Here is a 12,366-nt window from a genome sequence, read left to right on the forward strand (position 1 = left end):
AAGTACCTACACCAAACAAATAGAAAGATTTCAAAATAAACTAATGATGCACCTAAAGGAATTAGAAAAGCAAAACCAAAACAAATCCAAAATAATTAGAAGAAAAGAAATAAAAATCAGAATAGAAATAAACAAAATTGAGGCTAAAAGAGCAATACAAAAGATCAGTGAAATAAAAAGTTATTTTTTGGAAAATATAGACAAAATCTACAGACCTTTAGCTAGACTAACCAAGAAAAAAGAGAAAATATGCAAATACATAAAATAAGGAATGATAAAGGACACATTGTAACTAATAATACAGAAATACAAAGGATCATAAGAGACTGTTATGAACAACTGTATGTCAACAAATTGGAAAACCTAGAGGAAATAGATAAATTACTGAACACATATGACCTACCAAGATTGAACCAAGAAGAAATAGAAAAACTGAACAGGCCAATAATAAGATCGAATCAGAAATAAAAATACTCGCAAGAAAGAAAAACTCGGGACCAGGTGACTTTACTGCTGATTTCTACAAAACTTTTAAAGAACTGTAGTGGATTCAATCGTGTCCCCCCAAACTCATTGAAGTTTCAATTGTGTACCCCAAGTTTTATGCACTAGAAACTTGGCCCCCACTGTAACTGTTAAGAGGGTGAGAAATCCTATTATGGTAATTGAAAGGTGGAGCCTTGAAGAGGTGATTGGATTGTAGGCCCATGCAGTAGTGAATGGATTAAAAATGGTGGTCAGGAGCGTGGTTCTGAGGGCTTTGAAAGAAGAGGAGAGTCTCTCTTTTCTCTCTCTCTGCTTTCTCTGCTTCTACCATCTTGCAATGTGAGACCCTTGGGTCACTGTCACCAACACCAGATGGACTTTGGACTTCCCAGTCTCAGAAATTGTAAGCAATAAATTTCATTTTCTTTATAAATCACCCTGTTCAGTGTACTTTGTTATAAGCAACAAAAACAGACTAATACAAGGACTGATACCAATTATTCTCAAAATTTTTCAAAAAATTGAAGTGGATGGAATTCTTCTAACCTCGTTCTATCAGTTCAGTATCCCTCTGATACCAAAACCAGAGACACAACAGAAAAAGAAAACTACAGAACAGTACTCCCGATAAACATAGATGAAAGAATCCTTAACAAAATACTGGCAAAATGAACCCAACAGCACATCACAAACATTATACACCATAATCAAATGGGATTTATCCCAGGGATGCAAGGATGGCTCAATGTGTAGAAATGAATAAATGTAAAACATTACATCAACAAAATGAAGGTAAAAACCATTATGAGCATCTCAGCAGACGCAGAAAAAGCTTTTGATAAAATTTAACATTGCTTCCAGATAAAAACTGTCAATAAATTAGATGCAGAAGAAATGTATCTCAACACAATAAAAGGCCCTATATGACAAACCTATAGGTAACATCATACTGAATGGGTAAAAGCTAAAACATTTCCCCCTAAGAACTGGAACATGACAAAGATGAGTACTCTTTCTGCTTTTATTCAACATCCAGGAGGACTTTCTAGGCAGAGCAATTAGGTAAGAGAAATAAATAAAAGGCATTCAGATAGGAAAGTAGTAGGTCAAATTGTCACTGTTTTCAGACAACATTATTTTATATATAAACATAAACAGTCCACCAAAAAACCTTAGATCTGATAAATAAGTTCAGTAAAGTTGTAGAATAGAAAATCAACATATAAAAATCATTAGTGTTTCTATACACCAAAAATGAACTAGCTAACAAAGGAAGGAAGAAAGTAATTCTATTTACTATAACTAGAAAATATAAATACCAAGGAATAATTTAACCAAGAAAGTAAAAGATCTCTACAAGGAAGACTATAAAGAACTGATGAAAGAAATGGAAGAGAACACACACACAAAAAAAATGGAAAAACTTCTCATGTTCACTCACGGGAAGAAAAAGTATTGTTAAAATGACCATGCTACCCAAAGCAATCTATGGGTTCAAGGCAATCCCTATCAAAATATCAATGTCATTCCTCACAAACATAGAAAAAACACTCCTAAAATTCATATGGAACCACAAAAGACCTTGAAGAGCCAAAGCAATCCTGAGCAAAAAGAACAAAGATGGAGACATCACACTACCTGATTTGAAAATGTACTACAAAGCTATTATAATCAAAACAGCATTGTACTGAGACAAAAACAGACACACAGACCAATGGAACAGAACAGAGAACCCAGAAATAAAACCGCATGTCTAGGGCAAACAGATTTTTGACAAAGGTTTCAAGAACATACATTGGGGAAAGGACAATCTCTCTAATAGATGGTGCTGAAAAAACTGAAAGTCCATATTCAGAAGAATGAAATTAGACTCCCATCTCTCACCATACACAAAAATCAACTCAAAATGAATTTAAGACTTAAATGTTAAGACCTAAAACTGTGAAATTATCAGAAGACAACATAGGGAAAATGCTTCAGGACATTGAGCTAGGCAAAGTTTTTATAAATAAGACCTCAAAAGCACAGGCAATAGAAACAAAAATAGACAAATGTGATTATATCAAACTAAAAAGCTTCTGTATAACAAAGGAAACAATCAACAGGGTGAAGAAACAACCTGAAGAGTCAGAGATAATACTTTCAAACAATGCAAGCAATGAAGCATTAATATCCAGAATACACAAGGAACTCAAACAACTCAACAACAAGAACAAAAACAAATAATCCAATTAAAATATAGGTAAATGAGCTGAATAGATATTTCTCAAAAGAACACATACAAATGGTCAACAAGTATATGAAAAAATGCACATCTCTAAACATCAGGGAAATGCACATCAAAACCACAATAAGATACCATCTCACCCCAGTTAGAATGGCTATTATCAAAAGGACAAAGAATAACAAATGCTGGTGAAAACATGGAAAAAAGGGAGCTCATACACTTTGGGCAGGAAAGTAAATTTGTATAGTCATTATGGAAAACAATATAGCAGTTTCTCAAAAAAACTACAAATAGAACTATGATATGACCCAGCAATCCCTCTACTGGGTATATACCCAATGGAAAGGAAATCAGTATGTCAAAGGGATACCTGCGCTCATGTTCATGGCAACTCTATTCACAATAGCCAAGAGATAGAATCAACCTAAGTGTCCATTGACACATGATTGGATAAAGAAAATGTGGAATATATACACAATGGAATACTATTCAGCTCTGTATACACACTGGAGTACTATATACATAATGGAATACTATTTAAAAAAAAAAATGAAATCCTGTCATTTGTGGAAACATGGATAAGCCCAGAGGGCATTATGTTAAGTGAAATAAGCCAGGCACAGAAAGGTTAAATACTTCATGTTCTCACTCATTTGTGGAAGCTAAAAAAGTTGATCTCAGAAAAGTAGAGAGTATAACAGTGGTTACTAGAGGCTGGGAAAGGTGGAGGGGGATGGAGAGGGAGAGGTTGTTCAACAAATACAAAATTACAACCAGATAGGAGGAATAAGATCTAGTGTCCTGTAGCACTGTAGGGTGATTATAGTTAACAACAATTTATTGTATCATTTCAAATAGCTAAAAGAGAAGATTGTGAATGTTCCCAACATAAAGAAAGCACAAATGTTTGAGGTGATTGATATGCTAATTATCCTGATTTGATCATTACACATTGTATACGTGTATCCAAATACCACACTGTACTCCATAAACATGTGCGATTATTATGTGTCAATTAAAACTATTGATCAAAGAGTGGGCAACCAGTGAAAAGAAAAACATAGTGAAGTATAAACAAAACAGGCCTGTGGGTTCCACAAGGCAAATGGGGCATCGGCTTGCAACCTCTGATCTAATCTCTCAATTGGGTGGGGCAGGTTTTTAACCTGTAAATTGTGGTGATTTGCAATGTCACCATAAAAACTATCCGGGTGTGGGGAAGGGATGGCAGCAGGGGATGATATCCTCATGCAAAAGGTAAGGTGTGGAAGTGACTTCTCTGGCCCTGTCTCGGTGACTTCACTCCTCAGTCTCTGAACAAGCCTCCCTGGCTACTGTCCCTGTAGCTGGGCAGCAGATGACACCCACAGAGCTATGCTGAAGGCTGACCTGCTCTGCAGGACCTGAGGAAGGTGAGCCTAGCCTCGCAGACTTTTCAGGTGGCACAGCTACAGCAATTGGGGCTTCAAAGGCTTTCACCAGAATATTGTGGGTGGAAACTTCCAGGGGTTTGCTCTGAGCTTCTTGAGGCTTCTCATCTTCAGATGCAAAGTGAGTGGGTGTCTCTCTGAGGAGCAGAAACAGAAAAAGAAAGACTGAGAACGTGAGAGAACAAGAGAGCAAGAGCCGGAGAGAGAGGTGTTTCCCTTGGCTGTGGAAACTCTATAAAGAGAGAGCTTGTTTCCCTTCTCGCGAGCAGTCAGCAGTAGGAGTCCTGTCCTTGACATCTCAGCTGCCACAGGATTGAGAAGTAAAACCCTTTGCCAGGGCTGGCACGAGTCACTGGCTGACATGCAGCAGCCCTTCAATTACCCATATCCCCAAGTCTACTGGGTGGACAGCAGTGCCAGCTCTCCCTGGGCCCCTCCAGGGTCAGTTCTCCCATGCCCGTCCTCTGTGCCTGGAAGGCCTGGTCAAAGGAGGCCACCACCTCCGCCTCCACGGCCACCAGCACCACCGCCACCGCTGCCCCCATTACCACTGCCACCTCTGAAGAAGAAGAGAGACCACAACACAGGCTTATATCTCCTTGTGATGTTTTTCATGGTTCTCGTGGCCCTGGTTGGATTGGGGATGGGGATGTTTCAGGTCTTCCACCTACAGAAGGAGCTGGCTGAACTCCGAGAGGTAAGTCTGGCATGTGGACTGCTGTGCCCTGGTGTCACCAGGCGTAAGGAAGCTCTGCTGCAGTGTGGGGTGGAGGGTGACTGTCGTCCACATGGACCCTTGCCTTGCTTGCAAAGTGCCTTTCAATCTTTTTTTTTTTTTCATCTTAGAGATGGATCATTCTAGTCATTTAATTCTGTAGGCAGAGAAATAGAGGCTCATATTAGTGAAAGGAATATTTTCTATCTTGTAAAGAATGACAGCCAAACAGTTTTTCCGTTCTCAGTTGTCAAGTTTGTCTGTTGAACTTGGTGTCTCATACCTAATGATTCAAGGAATAAAAAGAATTTTGAGTCTTGCCTTAGAAATGGATTTGTTCAAATAGCCAAACTAAGTCTCCTTGAAAATACTTAAAAATATTGATATTGCAAATCACAAAACTGAGTGACAGTGAGGCACAATTGCTTGGACAAAGCGTGAGTTAAGAAAGATTCTGAGGTATTTGAATTCTATTTCCAGGGCTCAGTTTACTTGATAATTCTGCCTCCTTTGCTTAAAGAAACTCATATTTATCTTATATATCTTTTCTCTTTCTCTTTTGTCAGTCCACCAGCCAAAAGCATACAGAATCATCTTTGGAGAAACAAATAGGTGAGTCCTTTTATGCATGTACATTGAGTTCCCAAAGATAATCCTCAACACCGAACACTGTTGGTGGAATGCCTTGAATTCCATCCCATTCTTGGGCTTATGTATACTGTGAGAGGAATCCTGGCTTATTCTGAATCTCTGGTCAATGTGGTTCCATGAGCTGCTTTAAAATACGAAGTGAATTCAATTGCTCAAAATCATTGTAGCTAAGCACTGCACACAATTCAAAGTAACTTCCACTTGACTTTGGAAAGAGACACACGTGTACAACCCTGGACCTTTGCCCCATGAGCAGCTGGCTCTAGAACTGTCCCTGTCCTCAGGCATTCTGTTTCTGGCACACATTGCAGTGGCTGTAACTCCTAGGAAGAGCAGGGGAGGTGAGGTCTGAGACAGGTGTTTCTGGGAAATGTCCTCTCCTCTTTGAAACTTTCTAAAAGAGATTACTCAAGAGTCAAGCTTTATTTTTAAAATATTTTATAGGATATAGATAAGCTTTTAAAAAGTAGACAATCAAATGCCCACATTAGGATTTGTTTTTTTTGTTGTTGTTGTTTGATTTTTGGAAGACACTGAAAAACTTGGGGGAAGACCTTAGCCATTATTCAAGGGATTGTTCAGCTTCACAGACAGAAACAGTCATAAACTATCTTCGATAACAAAGGAAAGTCCTTGGTACAAGATCCAGGAGATAAAGAAGATGACAATGTTGAGAACTGACCTCATGACATTTCAGGGAATGGTTGCAGAAGCTGTGGATAGATAGATTTTAGGATATGCTTCACTTGTATTAAACTAAGATTCATTGAATTTTTAGATTTGGTTAGAGTTGGAAGGGAGCTTAGAGTCTATCTGGTCCTGAGATATTTTTCAGAAGGGAAACAAAATTACCAGAAAGATCGAGGTGATATTCCCAAGACCACTGCTGTGGGAATGGACAGAAGGAACACAGGCTCCTGATGCCTTGTTCCCTACAGGGCATTCCAGGACATGACTTGGGCTTACTGAAATAGGAAAACTCTTGTCTCTCTAAAATGGCCATGGAATGAGAAATAGATGAAAATCAGGATACCTCTTAAGACAAGAGGTAAATCTCATCCTTAGAAATAGGAAAGAAACCAGAAGGCAACATGGCCATCTGTTAAGTGGAGCTAGTTTCAGTTTCTCAGGATGTACCCACTGCAGGTGATCCAGATCAGCCTACTGGCTTAGAGTGGAGTCATCGTTAGGATACTCTGGTCCCTAGTTCTGGGTCCACATCCCTAAGTGCTAGACAGTCCACATGTACACAGCAGAGTGGAAATATTTGTTAGAAAAACGAAATCTCTGGAGGAGATCTAAAACAAAATCACTTTTTTTTTTTTTTTTTTTTGTCTTTTGTCTTTTTCCGTGTCCGGCAACGGATCGCAACCCTCAGTGTTGCCCCCGTACCGGACCGGGGACCGGCAACGGGATCGCAACCCTCGGCGTTGCTCCCGCGCCTCGCTCAGCCAGTGAGCGGGAACCGGTCTGTATGTGGGATCCGAACCCTCGGGCGGGAGCGCCGCCGCGCTTCCCAAGCGGCGCACTATCCAGTGCGCCACCAGGCCGGCCCCTAAAACAAAATCACTTTGAAAATCAGTGGAATGTGGCTGGTGAAACAGATACCTAATTACTCATCTTTCACCCACTCTCTGGAGTCATTTTAGTGATTAAAAGTCAAATGAACAGATGAGTCAGGTCTACCTACCCCAGTAAATAATTATCTTCTGTAGATCAGCCCAGATGGGCCATAAATTGGTGAATTATCACACGGAAATCAAATTAGTAACTTTACTACTAAGAGATACAAATTAAAACAAGGGGATACCTATTTTTACCCTCCAGATTATTAAAGATTAAAAGAAATCCAGGTTAGTAAAGATGTAAGAGAAAAGGACCTATGTGCATGTAAATTGCTACAACTTTTCTGAAGAGCAGTCTGGAAATACATATCAAAAACTTGAAACTATTAGTTTACCCTATGATCCCATCACCAATTTATATAAAGAAAATTATCAGAGATGTGTCCAATGATTTATATATAAAAATGTTCTTTACTTCCTTATGAGACTATTTATAATAAACATTAAGAAGAAACTTAACTACCTCATAAAAGAAGATTAATTAAATGCATGGTGGTGCATTCAGATGAGAGCATAATAGGCATCAACTAAAAACTGTATATCGGAAGGATATTTAATGCTGTTAGTTTAATGCTGACTGTGAAAGTATATATTCATATTTTTATATTCTTAGAAAAAAACTAGAAAGTCTTACATATCAACACATTAACAGTGATTTTCTCTGCGAAGTATTATTATAAAGTATTCTTTCTTATTTGCTTCTTTTTTTTCATTTTCCATTTTTTTTTCCCACAGTTAACTAATTAAATCTTTTATTCATTCACAAGTGTTCTTGGAGACCTTCCTATGTGCCAGGCTGGGTGTTGGGTGCTGGATGGTGGTTGAGAATGAAAGGGACAAGGGGGCCTATGCTCATAGAGTTTTTAGTGTGATGAAGATAAACAAAGCAAGGAAACAAATAACATAATTTCAGATTATACTAAGTGTGACCGAAGTTGGAGTGGTCTGGAAAGTCTCCTCTAAGGAGGTATCATTTTGGCTGATACCTGAGGGTCAGGAGCCCACCAAGTGAAGAGTTGCATATATGTGTTGTGAAGTGGGATGGAGGGGATGGGAAATAACATGTGCAAAGGCCCTGGGGCAGGAAAGGGTCATTACCAATGTCTAGGATATATTTCCAGTTTATTTATTTCAGTATGTATCCAGCAGATATTTTCAGTAAGTATTTTCTGGGAGAAGAACATTGTACTAGGCCCTGTGAGGGACATAAAGATATGCAGCATGTGGTTCTTTGTTCCATTTCCTGTCTGTTCGTGGCTGAATGCTGATCAGCTACTTAGATGGTTTGTGGTATAGGAATGTAGAGGGGTGTCAGTCTTGCCTTTTCTGTTCACTGACACCCCATTCGTGGTGGATTGTCTTGGATGGCTTGAGAGGTCATAATTGCTCAGGTAATGTCCTCAGTAGATCGAGCCACTCTCATGCCATACGTGAGTTTCAGACACAATCATGAGCCTGATATAGGCAAGCACTTTTCTGTGAATGTTTCTGAATCTCTTAGTTAGCCGAATCCATTAGCTAAGTGGTAGCTCTCTACTTTGGCTGACATACTTAAAGTCAGAGAAATAGTGTCTATTTTGAGATCTATTGTTATTTTAACTCCTTCAGTTTAATTTGGTAAATGTTTACTGATCACATGTCCTGTGTTAGAAACTGGGCTAAATACTCCAGTGAATTCAATGTATAGTGAGGAACGTGCCATTATTTCAGTTACCGCAGAAATGGAGAGTCAGAACTGACAAGAGGTGGAAGACAGAGGCATGCTTGGTTTTAAGGGAGGGAAAGACCATATTTGATTTAAAAAAAACTTAGGAGGGTTTCTCAAAGAAAGATATTTTAGATGGTCCTCACAGGATTGTTAAGAATTTGATGCAAAGATCTGTCTGAGAGGCCATTCTGACAGAGGCACAGCATGAGCTAAGACACAGAGGCGGCGAGGTGGGGTGTGTTCAGGTCACAGAACTCCTGTTGTGTGGCAGTGTCCAGCGTGAGGGAGGAGAGGAAATCAGGCTGGACAGACAGACCGTGATCATGCAATGGGGAAACCTGCATGCAACTGCCTGATCTGTGAGGAGCCATTAAAGGTGATGGAGGCCTCAGTGGTCTGATGCGATTGTTGGAGGCCTTAGGATAATTAATTTGGGGCAGATTATAGAATGTCATGCGGGGAAGACCTGGTGGCTAGGGGCTGAAGTAGCAGTCTTCCTCAGCCTCTGTCCTGCAGAGCCCTAGGGTTAGCAGACCAGTGTGGACAGAGCCCTGAATATGGAGTCAGGAGACCAGAGTGTTAGTCCCATCTCTGGCACTGAGTAGCTGGGTCTTCTTGGACTAGTCACTCAACTTCTAAGCTCCTTTCGTCATTGTAAAATGGGACAGTAATCCGTATCTCAAAGGATTGTGGCGAGTACTACATGTAGTAACTGTTATGACAGCTCTTCATAAATGAACCTTTATATATGTATTATCATAATATTATAGTTTATGCATATGTCTATCTTAATTTGGTTTACCTGTTACCTCTGTTTCTGACATATGGACTGCTGTGAGTCCTACAGTCTGGACTTGCATGATTGGTATATGTTAGACTGTTGCCATTGATGCTTTTAAAATCTTTTATTTAAATAGTGGGGTTTGGAGTCCCACCAAAATAATAGTTGGTATCTCATTTTCACATACTTCTTTCATCTCTCTGTGATACAGGCCACCCCAATCCACCCTCTGAAAAAAAGGAACTGAAGAAAGTGGCCCATTTAACAGGTCTGTAACTGGAAGGTACAAGTGGGTTTGGGAAAGCTTTGACAAAAAGCAGAATGGCTGATTGGTTTCCATTACTAGGCTGTAAGGGAGTTTTTACTTTCTGGAGGTGGTATTTGGAATCCAAGATACATCTTTCTATTCAGGTCGATCTCACAAACATATAATGAGCCCCACTTTGTTCCAAATTAGAGACAGGAGCGATTATGGGATGATCCCTGCCCATAAGGAGCTCACTCTTTTTAAACATTCCTAGGACCCTTGGGGAATTTGGAGCACAGCTCCAAGAGGTAAGAGCAGCAAAGGTGGGGGAGAATTAATTATTTTAGTCAGTGTTTTCCTGGTTTTCTAGAAGAACTTCAATCTGCTTTGTCCAATAGTAGAAATAGGACTTAGAGGGGAGACTCAGTCCTTGAATCTGGCACATGTGGACTTTTAGCTTGTGATTGTGAAGTGGAGTGAAGTAATTTGATAGCGATATGGTATGGGTACTCTCTGTAAACTTCATACTGCAAACTTCATAAGTATTGGAAAAGTGGACAAATATCGTAGAAAGTGTTATGCCACTGTCCTTGTCATTGTTTAGGCACAGGCTGTAGAATGATCTGGTCAGATCAGCAGACACTTATTGAGCATCTGCTGTGTGCCAAGCTTTGGGGACATGGAGATGAATAACACATGATTCCTGTCTCCAAGGAGCTTGATATCTAATAGAAAAACACAGGCATGTAGTGATATTTCAGTACTAGAGTGAGTTCTCTGGTTAAGGTATGTACATAAAACTGTGGAGATACAAAAGAAAGGGGACTTTAGCCCAAACTGAGAAACTGAATCCCTGCTGTAGGTGAGAAGATGGACCAGGTGATCCCTAAGATCCTTCCCAACATTAGAACTTTAGAGTTCCTCAGATCTGATTTATCCCTTCACGGAGGGGTCTCAAAACCCAGCAGTTTTGGTGCTAGGTCTAAAGATAATAAAATCTTTATTCCAGAGAGTTAAAATTGTCTCAATAATTTGCCATTGCAGCTGATTAGGAATAATTTTGTGGATAATAAAATTGAGGCAGGAAATTTGCAAAAGTGTTGAAGGAATTAGGTGATAGATGGAATTCTGGCCCCTCAGCTAGTTCTATATGGGCTATGCCATTCTGGGTAAAGCATTTGTTAAAGGAAGGGCCCACAGTTTTGCCTTAGAGGCTTAGTTTGTTGGATGCTCCAGCATTCCTGGCTGAAAGTTCCTCTCTGATTTATTTCAGGCAAGCCCAACTCAAGATCCATCCCTCTGGAATGGGAAGATACGTATGGAAATGCCCTGCTCTCTGGAGTGAGGTATAAGAAGGGTGGCCTTGTGATCAATGATACTGGACTGTACTTTGTGTATTCCAAAGTGTACTTCCGAGGTCAGTCCTGCAACAACCAGCCCCTGAACCACAAGGTCTTCATGAGGAACTCTAAGTACCCCCAGGATCTGGTGCTGATGGAGGAGAAGATCATGAATTACTGCACTACTGGGCAGATGTGGGCCCACAGCAGCTACCTAGGGGCAGTGTTCAATCTTACCAGTGCTGACCATTTATATGTCAATGTATCTGAGCTCTCTCTGGTCAATTTTGAGGAATCTAAAACATTTTTTGGCTTATATAAGCTCTAAGAAAAGTCCTTTGGGATTCTCTCCGTTATGGTTTCTTGTTACAGACACTGAGAATGTTGTCTTGAATGAGGGTCTTCTTAAGCCTACTTGGGTCAAGTGAGGAGACATGACCAGAATTTCTATTACCAATATTATGCCAGAGTTAAGCTCACCCACCTTTCCATAGATTTGGTGACAAGGTGTCTTTTCCTGGAGTGGGAATGGCACAGACTAATAATCTAGATTTGAATCTGTTCTTCCATGTACTAACTATGCAATCTCTGGGGAGGTCACTTGGCCTTTCTTGGACAAAAAAAGAGCTGATACATTCATAAAGTATCTGACACACAGAATGTCAAAAAATGATACCTATTGTTATTAAGTCATTCTCCAGAAGAAGCCACTGATCTGGGGGATGCATCTAAATACCTGGTTTCTTGCAGTCTCACTGCTGTCACTCACAATGACCTTTTCCTATTTTCTTCAACTACTCATTATCATGGACTCTCCCTAGACTTTGCTATTATTAGAAATTACAATACTGCCTCTGGAATTTAATTTCAGATGTCTTATTTTCACATCACCCCCTATTATTCCAGCTCAATTGATCCAACATTTTCTTTTCTAAAAATTAAAAAAAAAGAAAAATTGAAACCTCTAATTAACAAACTCGACCATTTTCTTAGGTATCCATCAGCCTCTTCCTCATCTTTACTCCGCTCTCTGTCTGGCTTAGATTCTCTCATCTGTCATTAAAATTGGTACCTTGAAAAGACCCCCAACTCGAAAATACTTTCTTCCTCCACTGTATTCCCCTTGCAGAAATCCTATTTTCTTTAAGCTGGCATC

At 39.7% G+C, this 12,366-nt stretch overlaps 1 protein-coding gene across 1 annotated transcript; it reads left to right on the forward strand.

The window, feature by feature from the left end:
* Positions 1–4,343: 4,343 nt before the first annotated feature.
* Positions 4,344–11,648, forward strand: FASLG (Fas ligand (TNF superfamily, member 6)). Its single transcript, XM_008590541.1, has 4 exons — positions 4,344–4,840; positions 5,425–5,470; positions 9,835–9,891; positions 11,144–11,648. Exons 1-4 carry the CDS (start codon positions 4,505–4,507, stop codon positions 11,536–11,538), a joined length of 834 nt encoding a protein of 277 aa, XP_008588763.1. The 5' UTR covers positions 4,344–4,504; the 3' UTR covers positions 11,539–11,648.
* Positions 11,649–12,366: the final 718 nt, after the last annotated feature.

Source organism: Galeopterus variegatus, unplaced genomic scaffold (genome assembly GCF_000696425.1).
Source record: "Galeopterus variegatus unplaced genomic scaffold, G_variegatus-3.0.2 Scaffold6193, whole genome shotgun sequence".
Lineage (NCBI taxonomy): Eukaryota > Metazoa > Chordata > Mammalia > Dermoptera > Cynocephalidae > Galeopterus > Galeopterus variegatus.